The sequence below is a fragment of the Odocoileus virginianus genome, chromosome 31 (assembly GCF_023699985.2).
Source record: "Odocoileus virginianus isolate 20LAN1187 ecotype Illinois chromosome 31, Ovbor_1.2, whole genome shotgun sequence".
NCBI lineage: Eukaryota > Metazoa > Chordata > Mammalia > Artiodactyla > Cervidae > Odocoileus > Odocoileus virginianus.
This window is the reverse complement of record NC_069704.1, coordinates 6709863-6728587: the sequence shown is the minus strand read 5'-3', so window position 1 is coordinate 6728587 and position 18725 is coordinate 6709863. Positions and strand designations below refer to the sequence as shown.

General features: G+C 41.6%; 1 protein-coding gene and 1 long non-coding RNA gene across 10 annotated transcripts in view; both read right to left on the bottom strand.

Moving 5' to 3' along the window:
* The window catches only part of LOC139032389 (uncharacterized), an 86326-nt gene extending 78281 nt beyond the window's left edge, over window positions 1-8045 (bottom strand). The window contains exon 1 of the long non-coding RNA XR_011484912.1: window positions 7743-8045. This is a non-coding gene — a long non-coding RNA (uncharacterized lncRNA). The remainder of the gene's footprint in view (window positions 1-7742) is intronic.
* ASTN2 (astrotactin 2) overlaps window positions 1-18725 on the bottom strand; it is a 996620-nt gene that overhangs the window by 154405 nt on the left and 823490 nt on the right. For all 9 annotated transcript variants that reach the window (XM_070459205.1, XM_070459200.1, XM_070459201.1 and 6 more), the window contains 2 exons: window positions 10083-10216; window positions 8387-8535 (listed from right to left, as the gene is read on the bottom strand). In XM_070459205.1, coding sequence (XP_070315306.1) covers window positions 8387-8535; window positions 10083-10216 — 283 coding nt within the window. The remainder of the gene's footprint in view (window positions 1-8386; window positions 8536-10082; window positions 10217-18725) is intronic.

Sequence of the window (18725 nt, the reverse complement as noted above, 5' to 3'; positions counted from 1 at the left end):
CAGAATTGAACACTTAAGACATGTATATACCTACCCACATACAATTCAATTTAGTGAACATTAAATGTCTATGTATGTCAGGTATTGTTGAAGGATATCAAATTACAAAGACATAAGAGTCATTATCTTGCTTCTTTAAAGACAATTGTCCCTGAAAAATTCAAGAACTGGATGATGGAGAGAATTAAGGTCAAGTAGCACAAGGAAGAATTAGAAGAACCTAAAAAGATGGTGGCAGATACGCCATTATCTTCAAACTTATGAACGGCAGCAGGAAGAAGGTGTAATATCTATAGAGTGCTCCCAGATCATGTAATAAAAAAGTTTATCTCTACCAAAAAAAAAAAAAAAAAGAACTCCTAGGTAAGAACACTGGTTCCTAAACAATCAGAAGAAAGAATCTTAGATTTCCATTTCTGGACTAGATGGTGACATAGAGACTAGATTTATTTACCCTATTGCCTGAAATATTAATTTTTTTTAAAGAAAAGAACTTGAGTTTTAAAACAAATTCTGTGAGCCCTAAAACTTCCCCAGATTCCTGCCTTTAGAGAGCTTCTAGGTCACAGCAAGGAGATGCCTGGTAGACTCCCTAAATTAAGACAGAGTTCTTAGTCTGGGAAGACCAAAATATAGAGAGCTTATAGAGTAGAATAATGGAAAGAAGAGAGTTGTACAGAAAGAAAATTTAAGAGATCTTTCAATACTCATCAGAGTACTGGTTGATGGATGTGTGTAAGGAGCCTATGAAACCAAGAGGGTTAGACAGAACAATGCCCATTGCTCACAGAGGGGCCAGAATAGTGCTTATTCCTCCCAGTCACACTGGAAAATTCCACAACTCATGGGCCCCTGTGTAGAATACACAGAAGTGTCTTGCCTCGGTAGTAGGGCATAACGAGCCCTAGACTAAACATTGCTCGGTTCCATCTAACCAATCTTAAGAGCAAGACCAAAAAGAATCAAACGATTTCCAAGTAACTTAACTGTGTCTCAGAATACAATTAAAAAATATTTATAGGAATACAAAAATATCCAGCACCAAACAAGGCAAATATCACAATGCCTGGCATTCAACCAAAAATTACCTGGCATGCAAAGAAAAAGGGAATTCAACACTTAATAAGGAGATAAATCAGTCTATTTAAACTGACCCAGAACTTACACAGATGTTAAAATTATAAAACAAGAACATCAAAGCCATTATTATAACTCTATTCCATAAATCAAAAAGGTTAAGAAATAGATACACTAGCCAGATCAAAACTGAACTTCCTAAGATGAAAATTACAATGTGCGAGTTAAAAAAAAAATCACCACATAGATTAACAGTAGATTAGATTTTGCAGGAAACACTAAAGACAGAGCACTAAAAACTATCCAAAATTAAACAAACAAAATATAAATAAGTTTTTTAAAATGAAAAGAGCATCAGTGAGATAAACAACATTTTCAAGTGACTAAATACACTCGTTATTAGAGTCACTGAAGCAGAAAAAAGATGGAGAGACAGGAAAAATAATGGCCCCCAATTTTCCAGATGGCATAACACTTTAAACCCATAGATCTAAGAAGCTTAATAAAACTCAAACATAATAAATAATAAGATGCTCAAAGCCAATAGTAAAGAAAAAACCTTAGAAGCAGCCAGGGGGAGGGGAATATGTTTATATAGTGGACCAAAAATAGAAATGAGAGACTTCTCAATACAAATAATGTAAGCAAGATATAGGAGCAACATCTTTAAATTACAAAAAGAAAAATATGTCAGTTTAGAATACTGTATCCAGCAGTAACAGTTTAAAAAAAAAAATAGCACAATGAATTCATCATTAACAGACCTGAAATATAAAAATAATAAAAGATATTTTTCAGGCAGAAAGATAATGAAATCGGATGAAAATATGGATGTATGTGAAAGAATGAAGAGCATCAAAAAAGTAAGTACATGAGTAAACACATAAAACTAATTTTATTAATTAAATATACTTAAAGGGTAATTTACTCTTTAAGGAAAGTAACAATGAATTATGAATCATCTTTATATGAGTAAAATGTATGACAATACAAGATAAAGACTTGGAGGAGAGAAATAAAAGTACACCATATAAGGTTCCTCTACTGTATATGAAGTGCTGTAATAGCACTTGAGGGCACACTGTGATATATTAAATATGAATGTATTTAACATAATCACTAATAAAAGAAAAGAGTTATAACTATAATAAGTCAACAAAAGAAACAAAATGGAATCAATTAAAGAAGATAGAAGGGATGGAAAAAGATATTCCATGCAAATGGAAATTAAAAAAAAAGCTGGAGTAGCAGAACACATAGCAGACAAAAATAAAGACTGTTACAAGAGACAAGGAAGGCCACTACATAATGATCAAGGGATCAATCCAAGAAGATATAATAGTTGTTAATATTTATGCACCCAACACAGAAGAACCTCAATACATATGGCAAATGCTAACAACCATAAAGACAAAAACTGACATTAACGCAATAATAGTGTGGGACTTTAACTCTCCAATGGACAGATACACAGACAAATAATTAATAAGGGAACACAAGACTTAAATGACACATTAGAACAGATAGATTTAATTGATACCTATGGAACATTCCATCCAAAAGCAGCAGAATACACTTTCTATTCAAGAGAACATGGAACATTCTCCAAGACAGATCACATCTTGGGTCATGAATCAAGCCTTGGTAAACCTAAGACAACTGAAATTGTATCAAGCATCTTTTTTTGGCCATAGCACTATGAGATTAGAAATCAATTATGGGGGGAAAAAAGAAAAACTGTAAAAAACACAAACACATGAAGCTAAGCAATATGTGACTAAACGGCCAATGAATCACTGAGGAAATCAAAGAGGAAATCAGAAACACCCAGAAACAAATGACAGTGAAAACGTGACGACTCAAAACCTATGGAATGCAGCAAAAGTAGTTCTAAGAGGGAGGTTTATAGCAATACAATCCCACCTTAAGAACAAGAAATATCTCAAATAAACAACATAACATTATACCTAAAGCAATTACAGAAAGAACATCAGCAGCAACAGAAGGAGAAAAAAAAGTTAGAAATCGTAAAGATAAAAGCAGAATGAAAGGAAACAGAAATGAAGAAAACAATAGCAAAGATCAATGAAACTAAAAGCTCTTTGAGAAAATAAGCAAAATTGATAAACCTTTAGCCAAATTCATCAAGAAAAAAGGGAGAAGACTCAAATCAATAAAATTAGAAATGAAAGAGAAGTTACAACTGAGACCATAGAAATACAAGAATCATAAGAGACTACTACAAGCAATTATATGCCAAAAAACTGAGCAACCTGGAAGAAATGGACGAATTCTTAGAAAGGAACAACCTTCTAAGACTGAAGCAGGAAAAAATATAAAATATGAAAAGACCACTCACAAGTAATGAAATTAAAGCTATGATTAAAAGTCTTCCAGTAAACAAAAGTCCAGGACCAGATGGTTTCAAACACAAATTCTACCAAACATAACTGATTAATAAAAACCATATGATCATCTCAATAGATGAAAAAAAAAAAAGCTTTTGACAAAATTCAACACCCATTTATGACAAATAAAAACTCTCCAGAAAGTGGGCATAGAGGGAATCTACCTCAGCATAATAAAGGTCATGTAGGACAAATCCACAAAAAACATAATTCTCAATGGTGAAAAACTGAAAGCATCTCCTCTAAGATCAAGAATAAGATAAGGATGTTCAGTCTTGCTATTTTTATTCAACATTGTTTTGGAATTCCTAGCCAGGCCAAACAGAGAAGAAAAGAAATGAGTAAAATCTAAATTTGAAAAGAAGAAGTAAAACGGTCACTGCTTGCAGATGACATGATACTATACATAGAAAATCCTAAAGATGTCACCAGAAAACTACTAGAGCTAATCAATGAATATTGTAAAGTGGCAGGATACAAAATTAATATACAGACATCTCTTACACCCCTATGCACTAACAAAGAAATATAAGAAAGAGTAATTTTAAAAAAGAGTAACTAAGGAAACAGTCCCATTTCCACTTCTACAAAAAGAATAAAATACCTAGGAATAAACCTGCTTACAGAGGCAAAAGACCTATACTCAGAAAACTATAAGATACTGATGAAAGAAATTAAAGACAACACAAACAGATGGAGATATACCACAGAAGAATCAATACTGTGAAAATGACTATAATAATACTCAAAGCAATCTACAGATTCAGTGCAATCCCTGTCAAGTTACCAAAGGCATTTTTCACAGAATTATTTCACAGAATTTCAACATTTGTATGGACACAAAAGACCCCAAATAACCAAAACAATCTCAGAAGAAAAAAAAAAATGGAGCTGAAGGAACCATGCTCCCTGAGTTCAGACTACACAAAAAACTTACTGCAGTATGACTCTGGCATAAAAACAAAAATGTGACTCAGTGGAGGATAGAAAACACAGAGATAAACTCATACATTGATGTTCACCTAATCTATTATACGACAAAGGAGGAAGGGATACAGACAACCATATCATAGTAATAAAGGGATCAATTCATCAAGAGGATATAAAAATTCTAAATGTTTATTCAGTGAATAAGAGCTTCAAAATGCATAAAGTAAAAACTGATAGAACTATAAGGATAAATATACAGGTATATCCACAATCATCATCAGAGGTTTCAATACTACACTTTCAAGTACTGAACAGTAAGAAGACAGCAAATTAGAAAGAATTCAGGACTTGTAAATCACAATCAACAAATTTGATCTAACTGGTATTCACAGAAAAACTCATCAATAAATAGAAGGGTAGACATGATTTTAACCTGGACACTGAAAACAATAACAGACCAAATTTAATGCCATAAAATCATTCTCAATCAATTTTAAATGATCCAGCAATTTAACTCCTGGGCATCGATTCAGAGAAAACCATAATTCAAAAAGATACACACAGCTCAATATTCATTGCCACAGTATTTACAATAGCCATGACATGGAAGTAATCTACATGTCCATCAACTGAGAAATGGATTTTAAAAAAAGAGAGATACATATATACAATGGAATATTACTAAGGCATTAAAAATGAAATGATGTATTTGCAGCAACATGAAGGGACCTGGAGATTATCACACTAAGTGAAGTCAGAGAAAGATAAATATTATATGATACCATTTTCATGTGGAATTGAAACAAAAAACAATACAAATGAACTTATTAACAAAACAGAAATAGAGAATGAACTTATGGCTATCAGGGGGAAGGAAAAGGGTGAAGAAAAGATTGGGAATTTGGAACTGACATGTACACACTGCTATATTTAAAACAGATAATCAACAAGGACCTAGTGCATAACACAGGGAACTCTGCCCAGTGTTTTATACTAACCTAAATGGGAAAAGAAGTTGAAAATATGTATAACTGAATCGCTTTGCTGTACACCGAAAACACAACTTGTTAATCAACTCTACTCCACTATAAAATAACATAAAAAAATTATAGATTAAAGTCATAAAAAGTGTATACTCTGATATAGTAGAATCAAATTAAAATTCGATGAGAAAGATATCTTAAAAATCTCCAAATATTTAAAAATTAAGTAATATGCATCTAAAGAATCCATGGGTCGATAAAGAAAACAAAAGGGAAATTAGAATGTCTTACAAGAAAAATCTCAAATCAACAACTTCAGCTACCAAGTTAAAAATTAATAACAACAACAAAAAAAAACAGGAACAAACAAAATCCAAAATAAGCAAAAGGAAAAAAAACGACAACAACAAAGATCAGAGTAGAAATCAATGAAATGGAAAATAACAGTGAAAACAGGTGAAATTAAAGCTGATTCTTTAAGAAGATAGTGATTCCCAGGTGCTCTGTGGTAAAGAACCTGCCTGATAACGCAGGAGACGTGGGAGACACAGGCTTGATTCCTGGGTTGGGAAGATCCCCTGGAGGGGGAAATGGCAACCCACTCCCGTATTCTTCCCTGAAAAATCCCCTGGACAGTGGAGCCTGGTAGGCTACAGTCCAAAGGGTCGCACAGAGTTGGACATGAATGAGCATGAGCTTAGAGGAGATAAATAAATTATATAACACTCTTTCCAGATCAGAAAAAAGAGAGAGAGAGAGAGATGAAAGAAATTACCAATATCAAGAATAAGAGATTGACATCACCGTAAATTCCATAAATATTAAAAATAATAACAGAATATCACTAACAAGTTTTCCCCCAGTAAATTTTATAACTTACATGGCATAGATAAACCCTTTGAAATACACAAGGTACCAAAATCAGTAAAGAAGAAATACATAGCCTGAATAGCCCTGTATCTATCAGAGAATTAAATCAGTAACTTAAACCAAGAAAAGTTCCAAGCTCAGATTATTTCACTTGTGAATTCTACCAAACAATTTTTAAAAATATACCACCCAAACTCTGAATCTACCCAAACTCTTTGAGAAAATGAAAAAGAAGAAAGTGTCTAGCACTTTATTTTGAGAGTCCAGAGTTATGCTGACAGCAACAGACACAAGCTTTACAAGAAAACTACTGATTAAAACCCCTCACAAACAAGGATACAAAAATCTAAACAAAATTTTAACACAACAAGTACAACAATATATAAAAAAAGAGTGTATCATGACCATGTGGGATTTATTCCAGGAATGCAAGGCCTTTTTTTAAAAATCACTTGAAGATCTATCAATATAATTTACCATATTAACAAACTAAGAAACATAAACTATGACACACACAATTCAACATTCATTTTCTAATTAAAGCAAAGCAGCAAACTAGCATTCAGCTTGTTACCATCAAATACAATAAATAAAGACACAAGCATTGTGTTCTGAGTAAGACAGACCAGCTGTGGGACTTCGGGAAGGACACAGACCCCTCTGAGATTCATGACTTGATCTATAAAAATAGACTTGGTAATTGTTGAGCGACTACTATCAGCAAAACAGTGACCTAAGAATTTTTAACACTTGCCTCTCTCCCCCTACCCCCATCATCCCTCTAACCACCTCCACCGAAAAATGATTTGAACCCATCCGAATCACAGCACTGTGGGGACAACTTGAACGGAAATATCAACTTTCCATGCACAGAAATAGATCCACAAGAATAAAGGTTTCTAGGTAAATAGAGATTGTAGCTCCCGGGTGAAGCACAAGAGTAACCAAAAAATGCTTTGAGGAGGGTCAGAAAGACAGATTCATGTTACTCCTATAACCTCTTCCCCAGGCCTGAGCAGCCCAGGGCAGGGAGAGAACCGTCCCTACGGAAGGAAAGAGAAAGCCGAGACCCACTCCACCTGCACTCCAGAGTCAGCTCGCCGCAGGCGGCTCCCAGCAGATGTCTGTGTGGATCCAGGCCTCTGGCTCAGCCCAGCAAGTGCTGGGGCCAGGGGCCCTGCAGCTTCCGTAGCACCAGGCTCCCTGTGGGTCCCCCTGATACCTCGGCACCTGAAAGCTCCAAAGGCCCCCAAGGGATCTACCCTTGAGCCCAGGTTTCCATCTGGGCCCAGCATGAGGTCAGCTAGCACCAACTCCAGATTTTGACCCACCCCTGAACCAGGCTGGCTCCCACGGTCCCAGGCCCCTGAAACTCACCAGCACTGGGCCTGCCCTCACGGCCCAGCCTCAAGTCCAGCTCCCATAGACCCAGGCTCCCCGCCTGCCCCAAGCCAGACCAGCCCTGCAGACCCACCTTCAGGATGAAGCAGCCTCTTGTACACTCTTTAAGAATACTCAAAGCACTCAGGCCTAGAGGAGGAAATGGCCACCCACTCCAGTCTTCTTGCCTGGAGAATCCCATGGATAGAAGGGTCACAAAGAGTCAGACTAAGCGACTGGTCACAGAGCACTCAAGAGCCACTTTTTCCATCTTCTTCTGCAGGTCTGAATGATTTCCATATCCTCTTCCCCAACACGAAAGACAACTATCTCAGCATATCACAGCAGAAATGGGAAACTCTTGAACGTCTTTATCTCAGTCCCAGAGTTAATATATTTACAGAACAAGGTCTTCAAAAAGGTAACCTGTAGACCTTTCCAAGTAGAAAAGGTCAAAGCCTTGTTTGAATTAAGTAACACTTTAGTATTCGATTTTGAGGATCCAACTTAGAGACTCAGAAATGCTTTCCAAGTACACATTGCTACCTTCGCCTGCTGAAAATCACACCAAAAACCACACAGGTGGGGGCAGGAGGTCACAGACACCAAACAATGACACCTCCTGATGCCTTCTCAGTTCAAAAAACACCAAGTCTGCAGAGGTATTTAGATAATCCCAGCTGCCCTCCTCTGTCACAGCATCACAACCAAAGAGGAAGCCTTGGGCTTTCTACTTACCCGTGTAGAGGTCTGTATCTGTGTACTCATCCACTTTCTTGTGCTGCAGAATATAGTCAGAGACCTTGGTCCCAATAGCTGGCTGAACGTCCACCCACTCCAAGGAGACCACGGTGCTAGAGGGCTCTACGGTTGGGGAGAGCCGCAGCCTGTGGGGGTGACAGGGAAAGTGGAGTTTTTTTCCAGCCCCCAGTATTGTCTGGGCCCCGAGGAAGTGTACATGTGTCAAGATTAAAAGTGTGGGTTTCGGTCTGGTTTCAAACTCCGATTCAACCCACCAGTAACCCTTTGCATATACTTAGGCCACTAATTTCACCTCTTTCAGCCTCTGTCTCCTTGTTTATAATGGGGATAAGAAAAGCTACCCTTCAGGACCGCTGCGGAACCCAGTAAATTAATCCAAGCACACGGTACGTGCTCACAGAAAATGATGAGCTTGCCATTTGTTTAAACTATTTCTCCATGATGCTTCGTCGTCAATTAAATTGGCAGTGCCTTCAGACACAGTACCTCCCAGCCTCCCTGCCATTCTCTTCAGCCCCCCAGTATATCAGTCAATGTTTCAATAGCCTTAAATCAATAACCCCTCACAGAGGGCAGGAATCCTTTTATAAAGCAAGAAATAACAATGCTCGAAGGTGAGAACGGGGAGGGTGCCTTTGAGAGAAGGAAGTGCGATCCCTTCGTTTCACAGAAGGTAAAAGCCAGGTCCAGAAAAGAGCATGGTCTGCACAGTCACACAGCAAGCTGGGGACAGGAACACGACGGTGACTTTGCGTGTCCCCCAGCCCGGCTTCCTTCTCTCTCTCCACCACAGCCGCCAGCTCTTCAACGACTGTCTCACAAGGGATCCTCAATATCGGTTCCTGCCCGGATTTCCTCTGCTCCCCACTCCACCCTCCTTCTTAAGCTTACTCCCTTAATCATGACGACCTTCGTCTACTTCCTCAGACGGTGAATTTCCGGGGCCAGGGCTTTCCCATGGACTCTGTCGTTTTCCTGAACCATGTCTGTGGCCATTGGCTGCCTGACAAGTCTGACTCCAATTCAGGTCCTCTCAGAGAGCCTTCCAGACTATCTCCCTGTCTTCCAACTACAGCCTCCCCATTTTGTTCTCTCCATTAGCACCTCTTTTCTCTTTCTCGCATGTTTTCCTTATTTAAACGTTTAAATGGTGTGTTGTTTCTGTTTTTGCTTTGCCATCTGTCCCCTTCCCTGAAGGGTCAACTCCCTAAGTGCACACACCGCCTGTCTTGCTCACAATTGAACTCTCCAGGGTCTGACACACAGCAGGGGTTCAGAGCTTATTTGTTGAATGAATGAACACTAGAAAGCTCCTTAGAAAAGGTCCTACCCTTTCTTCATCTCACTAGCCTGAGTGGTCAACACAGGACCTGACAAAACAGTAGTCGGCATCCAGCAAACTTTTGCCGAATGGATGAATTCAAAGAAGTAATGATGGATGGCTTGGCGCTATTAAATCAGCACATGCTGCAATGCAAGCGTCTACCCTTGAGCCACGGTCTTGTTCTGCCAAAGCGCCATGCTTTTGCAGGGGAGGAAGCAGGCCCCCGAGACTTCGGGCCTCTGGTGAAGCACCCTGGGAGGAGAAGCAAGCCATGGCCGGGGCTGGCAGGACAGGCCTGTGAGCTCGTGGAAGGGGGTGGCCCGAGGGAGAGGGACCATGTTTACGTACACCGGCTGCAGGAGGGGGCTGCAGTTGGGGAGCCCGCTGGCGTCGAAGGCGCTGAGGTCACACCTGCACCAGTCGTCGATCACATCCCCTTTCCCCGAGCACCAGTAGGAGCTCATCAGCGCACTCCTGAAGGCCTGGAACAAAGGAGAACAAGAAAGAGGATGATGACAATGATGGGGAGTAGAGAGTCAAAGTCCCAGAAGCCATGATGGTAGCTGGCCCAAGCTTCAGAACAGTCCTCCGGGGCACAGGGCACCATCTTCTGCCTAAGTTCCTAGCATTCTACCACCAGGTTCTTCTACGTTGCGTCATTCCCTACCCAGTAGCCAGAATGATCGTTGAGGCAGAACAGTAATAGTATCCCTCGAGATCCTCCCCTGGGCCTGATACTCTACCTATGTTGACTTATTTCACCTTCACTAGCCCACACAATAGCTATAATTAAAAAAATAACTATTATTATTTCCCATTCTACCAGCTGGAAAACTGAGACACACAGAAGGTAAGTCATTTGTCTGCTCCTGCCACTGTTACTAAGTCGCTTCAGTTATATCCGACTCTGTGCAACCCCATAGACGGCAGCCCGCCAGCCCCCCCCATCCCTGGGATCCTCCAGGCAAGAACACTGGAGTGGGTTGCCATTTCCTTCTCCAATGCATGAAAGTGAAAAGTGAAAGTGAAGTCGCTCAGTCATGTCTGACTCTTAGCGACCCCATGGACTGCAGCCCACCAGGCTCCTCCGTCCATGGGATTTTCCAGGCAAGAGCACTGGAGTGGGGTGCCACTGCCTTGTCATTTGTCTGAGGTTCTGGTAACTGATGGGAGCTCTTAACTGATGAAAATGGAATCTAATCCAAGGCAGTCGGGCTCCAAACCCTGCCCTCTTTAACACCTCAGCACACTGCTTGTTGTAGGAGTCTGACCACCTTACCATGCTACTTATAAACCTTCAGAGACTCCCCAGAGCCCTCAGGATAAACTCTAAATCCCTTACTCTAGCTCCTGACCACCTCCGTAGTTTCATCTCTCACCTCTCCTCTGATTTTCCTTTGCATGCTACCATCCACACGCATGCAACCATTACCATGTCCATCAACACTGAATTCCTGTCTAGGAAAAGTGTGCCTAAATCAGGAGATAGCAAAGCATTTCTGCAAAGGACCAAACAGTAAGTATTTCTGGCTTTATGGCCAGTCTCTGCCACAATTTCTTAACTCTGCCTTTGTAGCATGAAAGCAACATAGATGATACTTTAAATGAATGGGCATGTTTGAGTTCCAATAAAACTTTATTTACAAAGACAGCTGACAGGATTGATTCACTCTGAAGATCACTGTTTGCTGACCTTGCTCTGAAAGGTGATCAACGTTCTACTTAATTGCAATGTGCTTCATTGTCTCTTTGCTCTTTTTTAAAAAAACACACCCTGTCCTCACTGCTGGAATACTTTCAACCCCACCACCACCTTGGAAACCAATTTGCTCTTTTGTTTTCAAATGGACCCTTCTTTCCTAAGGGAACCCTCCCTTGACTTTAAGCCTGGAAGCAGGTTTCTCTTCCAGACACCTCAGCATGCTACATCACAGCTAGCCAACACATCCGTTTGCCTGTCTCACCCAACAGACTCTGATCTCACCAAGAACACAGGCCACGCCTTATCCACAAGAGTCTTCTCATGAGACTGAGAACACTTATTCAGGTCAAGATTTATTGAATAAATAAATGGATACTGAAAAACCGACCGTAACGCTTAGGCTCAGATGTGCTTTCTGCTTTGCGTGTGTGCTCAGATACTAAGTTCTGTCCAACTCTTTGAGACCCCGTGGCCTGTGGCCTGTCAGACTCCTCCGTCCATGGGATTTCCCAGGCGAGAATACTGGAGTGGGTTGCCATTTCCTTCTCCAGGGGATCTTCCCGACCCAGGAATGGAACCCACGTTTCCTGCACGGGCAGGTGGATTCCTTACCGCTGAGCCACTTGGGGAGCTCCATGCTTTCCCCTTTAATCACTGCGTCTATACTGCCATTTCACGGCACTGGGGATTCAGAAGGTCTGACAGCGCTTTTTCAAACTTGGGAATTCCAGAGAGTGTTGCTCTTTTATTCTTTGCCAGGTAACAGGTTCCACATGCTTTCTTCCTTTTTCTTTTCTTTAATGATTTTTTACTTTCTGTGTACTTTTTAAAACCTCACAATACCTAAGGACACTTGATCACCCAGGTGAGACTTTTTCCATCTTGCATTGTTCAAAAGACTCAAGCACAGCACATTCATGTAAAGTGAGTGTGTCTCCTTAGCAAAGAACACAGACCTAGAAGGAGAAGACGTGTATCAGGAACACTACTGTGTAAGCCTCCAACACATTCCTCTCAATGCCTCTGATGAGAAGGCTTCAATGATTCCTGCCATATGTCCTTACTCACATTCTCTCCTAAGGGATGAAGAAATGATCTAACATCTCCCGCATTAAGAACAGCCACCCAAAGAAATAAAGAACTAAGATACAAGCTAACGTCCACGGGGTTGCAAAGAGTCGAACACGACTAAAGTGACTCAGCATGCACGCACAGTGTTCGTGAAGCACCTAAGTACACAGTGTAAGATACCTTAAGGGCATTAAACGGGAATTCTCACAACAGTCCTGAGAAACAGGTTCTGTGATCTTCATTGACAGGTGAGGAGGAGGAACCAGAGCAGTGAAGTAATATTCCCAAGATCGCACAGCAGGCAAATCATGAAAGCAGAAAGAAAGACCTCTGCGACTCAGAATCTTAGGTCTTTTCTACTTAACCACTTGGGACAGTGGGGTTGGTTCCAAGTAGGATTTGCCAGACTCAGTAAATAAAAACACAGGATGCCAAGTTAAACTCAAAATTCCCAATAAGCAACTTTTAAGTATATTCCATTCAGTGTTTGCATATAAGTTATGTGGGTCAGAGTCTGGCGCACAATAATAACATTGTTCTTACTAAGATTTGATATCACTACGTTACCTAAAGTTGGTTTTCCTAGTGGCTCAGACTGAAAAGAATCTGCCTGCCAAGGCAGGAGACCCAGGTTCCATCCTTGTGTCGGAACGACCTCTTGGAGAAGTAAATGGCAACCCACTCCAGTATTCTTGCCTGAAGAATTCCATGGGCAGAGGAGCCTGGCAGGCTGCAGTCCATGGGGTCACAAAGAGTCTGACACGACTGAACGAGTTGACTACAAGTCAACGGATGTTAGGAATAAATGTCTGTTTTCCTTCAGCACCAGAGGGGGCGCTCTCGAGAGAGCAGAAACCAGATGGGCTGGCAGGAGGTCACTCTGACTGTCAGACTTCCTCCTCCCTCCATTCGCAGTCTCTCCCTTACTTGAATTAACATGTAAAACTGCTCACGGCTTATGATTCTGTAACATCTCCAGCTAGAGCTAAGGGCTTAATTATCATAATGGGGAAATCCAGAGCCATGGGTGAAAGTGACACAGATGGTAAGAGTCTGCCTTGGACTCCAGCAAAGGGAGGGGAGAGAACATCCTGTTTTGTGTATGTGTTTTTGTTTTGGTGCGTGTGTGTGTGTGGTTTTTGTAATCAATAGTCACTGGGGCTTGTGAAAAACAAAACAGGAACTCTCTCCGGACTTCGTGAGTTTCACCATCCAAGCAGCTCTTGGGAAGAAACCCTGCTTGTGGATCTCCACATCCACTGGCTCTTTCCCAAACCCCGGGGAACAGAATGGGGACTGCAGCGGTGGCCAGGCAAACCGTGGACAGAGCTCAAACGCACTCTGATAAAAGGCCTACATCAGACAGGGGGCCCCGGCAAGGCAGCAGGAGCCAGCATGCGTCAGCTCAGGTCCACACTTCCCTTATGTCTCCAGTGCTTGCAACACTTCATCCCAAATCCAAAGAGATCTCAAGGGAGAAGCAGCATAGAATGTTCCAGCTTCCAGGGACTCTGTAAACCATCTAATTGAATCCATTTTGCAGATGCACACACAGTGACCCAGAAAGGCTAGCTGGCTCATTCATGGCGATAGAGTGACTTTGCAGTGAAATGACTCTGTTCCTCCACCTAATCCTCAAAATGTCCCTTTGAGATGGGTGTCCTCTCCCCATTCACAGATACATGGAGGAGTAGGGATTTGAACTAAGGTCCATCTGAATTCTGGCAACCTTGACTATCTCTGGTCACACAGGAACAATAAATGCCAAGATTTCATCCAAAACATCCTTTTCAGCTGCTCAACTTTTACCACGTGCTTATGTGCTGTTCATGTGTGTGCGTGTGTGTGTGTCTGCGTGTGTTCTCAGAGGAGACTGAAGCCTTACACTGGAGGCATTGTTGACTCCTAGCATTAGTAAGTGAAGGGACTTAAGAAACAAATCTTGTACTTAATACAGGGCTAAGGGTTACATTTGCATGGCCATTTGTTTTCATGACAATGGAGGTTTGCTCACTGCTAGTGAATGTTTCCAACTTCTGGCTAATTAGCCAGCAAACCAAGCCCGGCAGGATGAGAAAACAGCCACAAAAATGTTAAGCAATCAAAATAAACAGGGATTTATTCCTGACCCTGTTGTTACTTCTCTAGTTGAACTCAGCATAAGCTATTTCTCTCATTAAGCCTCAATTTCTCCATCTGTAAAATGAGGACACAGAAGTGTTACTTTGAAAGGTTTAATTCACTGAACTTCCTTCTCTGTACCATGTGCCATCTAGATGCTAAAAAGGTGATGAACAAGACTCAGTCACTAACTTCAAAGGACTTGACTTACATGTGCTCAGTCATGTCTGACTCTTTGTGACCCCATGGACTGTAGCCCGCCAGGTTCCTCTGTCCATGGAATCTTCTAGGCAAGAACACTGGAGTGGATTGCCATTTCCTCCTCCAGGGGATCTTCCTGACCCAGGGATTGAACCCACGTCTCTTTCATCTCCTGCATTGGCAGGCAGATTCATCACCACTGGGCCACCTGGGAAGCCCTCCTCGGAACTGCAAATGACTCATAGTCTAATGATGAAGACATATACAATTGCAATTAATATGGGTCAAATGTTATGAAGTAACTCATGCCAGAGGTTATGGAAATGCAAAGGAAGAGGACTTTCCAGCTCTAAAAATTCTGACCATGTCTTAGGAATCTTAAACTTCACAATGACACTCCGTATTTAAGATAGATACTTGGGATCATCTATATACGATGGAATGTCACTAAGCCAATGAATTACATTCTGTATTCTACACTTACAGTGGCTCTGTTTTACATTGACAGTTATACGCAGGGGCTGACACCAAGCCTGCTACTTTTGACACTGAGATGATTCTAGTTTGTGTGACTACAAAGATGCCCTGATCTTCTCACTCAAGTCTTGATGAATAGGTTATATTCAGTATTAATAAGCATGGTTTTGGGGCTGTTCAAGCCATACCGGTCAAGGAGATGAAAGGCCTTCTAGAGACAAAGAAATGGACTACTTTTTTACCCCTAGGTTCCCTATTCATGCCTGATACAGCAGCTAGCAGGTAACATAAATCAGTCAGCTTGTTAAATTGAATTAAAAGTTCACATGGAATGCTGAATGACATGAACCAAGTTTATAAATGATATCATAAAGCCAGGAAAACATGTATGGGTGATGTTCTCCTTCCCCTAAGATTACTTGTATCTTGCATCAGTTTGGTACCTCCAGCCAGAAACTGGGGGGTTACTCTGGGCTCCTCCCTCTACCTCATAATATGTCTCAAACCAACTTCTCCCCCCTGACCCCACAGCTGTCTTCCTGGTGTGGGTGAGTAATGCCTCTTCTCTAGGCAATTGTCATAACCTCAACTAGCCTTCCAGCTCCGACCTTCCCCAGCGCATCCTCTCCCAGCTTTCTAAAACATCACTGCTATTCCATCCACCCTGCTTGGACCCCTTCAAAAGCTCCACCACATTCTGGCTGAGGCCTCTATTTCTTAATCTTTCAAAGTCCTCTGTTGTTCAGCCTGTGGCTCTTCTCCCATCTCCTCCCCGCCATTGCTGCTCTAGGCGCCAGCATATAGCATCTTACAGGAGTGTACTGCTCCATACCAAGCCTTTCCTCATACTCTCCCTTTGGTCTAAAATGCCCTGTCCCCACTTATGTTTCCTTGCTAAAATCCAGGAAATGTTTTGTTCACCAGGATCCTATCACACTTGAGAGATTCTCTCTCTCTCCTTTCATTCAATTTTTGCACATTTCACATTCCCTTGCAATTTGCTCGTTTATGTGCACTTCTTGCATGTCAAGCTGGGAACTCTTCCAGGCCAAGGTAATATATTTGATTCACCTCTCTCTCCCCCCAGCTGCAAGCAAAGGAGTCAACACATCATAGAGTCCCAAAAATATGTGTTAAATTCCATAGATATAGGTAATAGGATGCTTAGCCAAAGAATGAACTTGTATATCGGCTGTTTTTCTTTTTCCAGCAAAAGAGATGACAGCAATGCAATTGATCACCTTAAAAAGACTAAGTTTCCCTGGAGTCACTGAAAAGAGGGTTGTGGTGGGTTTGCTGGTAGAATACCTTTTGGAGATATTTGGGATTACTGCTTGGAGGAGAGTAGGTGGATACCTGTTTGCCCTCGAAGTACTCAGATTTCAGATGCTCATAGGACCCGAGAGAGATGGGAGGAAATGGGGTGGTTGGCATTCTAGTTTTGTAGGGAGACTAGTACCTGAGCCCATGCTGACCATGTTTGATTCGTCAGGAGGCACTAGGATGGATGTGCATGGGAAGGTTGAGGAAGGCATCAGAGCAGGGCTTGTGCAGAGATGGAAATAGTGTTTTAGAGCCTGGCCTGGACCTCCTGGATAGGGTCTATCTGAGCCGCCTGCCATACAGTCATCTGCATACCCCCTAGACCATCGACAGGAAATGTCACTCACTCATTGTGCTGGTAGTTACAGGACTTGGAAACCAGGGGTTGGAGACCAGAGGCTAGAGACTCCATTCTTTGGGGGAAAAAATAAGTAATGCTGGTATGTCCTGACACTGAGGAGAGTAAATGGTCATCTTGTTACTAATCAATGGCTGCATACTTAAAACAGATGTGTGAGAACAGGTTTGGGAAGAGATGTGGTTAATGTTAGTTGACTTTAGTCTCTTATTCCCAAACAGAGTAGGAAGGCAGTTGTGGTGACTTTAAAACATGACCCTAAATATCACTCACCTAGAGCCAGACATCCTGGAATGTGAAGTCAAGTGGGCCTTAGAAAGCATCACTACAAACAAAGCCAGTGGATGTGATGGAATTCCAGTTGAGCTATTTCAAATCCTGAAAGACGATGCTGTGAAAGTGCTGCACTCAATATGCCAGCAAATTTGGAAAACTCAGAAGTGGCCACAGGACTGGAAAAGGTCCGTTTTCATTCCAATCCCTGAGAAAGGCAATCCCAAAGAATGCTCAAACTACCGCACAATTGCACTCATCTCATATGCTAGTAAAGTAATGCTCAAAATTCTCCAAGCCAGGCTCCAGCAATATGTGAACCAAGAACTTCCAGATGTTCAAGCTGGTTTTAGAAAAGGCAGAGGAACCAGAGATCAAATTGTCATTATCCGCTGGATCATTGAAAAAGCAAGAGAGTTCCAGAAAAACATCTATTTCTGCTTTATTGACTATGCCAAAGCCTTCGACTGTGTGGATCACAATAAACTGTGGAAAATTCTGAAGGAGATGGGAATACCAGACCACCTGACCGGCCTCTTGAGAAACCTGTATGCAGGTCAGGAAGCAACAGTTAGAACTGGACATGGAAAAACAGACTGGTTCCAAATAGGAAAAGGACTACGACAAGGCTGTATATTGTCACCCTGATTATTTAACTTATATGCAGAGTACATCATGAGAAACGCTGGGCTGGAAGAAGCACAAGCTGGAATTAAGATTGCCGGGAGACATATCAATAACCTCAGATATGCAGATGACACCACCCTTATGGCAGAAAGTGAAGAAGAACTAAAGAGCCTCATGATGAAAGTGAAAGAGGAGAGTGAAAAAGTTGGCTTAAAGCTCAACATTCAGAAAACTAAGATCATGGCATCTGGTCCCATCATCTCATGGGAAATAGATGGGGAGACAGCGGAAACAGTGTCAGACTTTATTTTTTTGGGTCTCCAAAATCACTGCAGATGGTGACTGCAGCCATGAAATTAAAAGATGTTTACTCCTCAGAAGGAAAGTTATGGCCAACCTAGATAGCATATTAAAAAGCAGAGACATTACTTTGCCAACAAAGGTCCGTCTGGTCAAGGCTATGGTTTTTCCAGTGGTCATGTATGGATGTGAGAGTTGGACTGTGAAGAAAGCTGAGCACCGAAAAACTGATGCTTTTGAACTGTGGTGTTGGAGAAGACTCTTGAGAGTCCTTGAACTGCAAGGAGATCAAACTGGTCCATCGTAAAGGAGATCAGTCCTGGGTGTTCATTGGAAGGACTGATGCTGAAGCTGAAACTCCAATACTTTGGCCACCTGATGCAAAGAGTTGACTCATTGGAAAAGACCCTGATGCTGGGAGGGATTGAGGGCAGGAGGAGGAGGGGACGACAGAGGATGAGATGGTTGGATGGCATCACCACCTCGATGGGCATGAGTTTCAGTGAACTTCAGGAGTTTGTGATGGACAGGGAGGCCT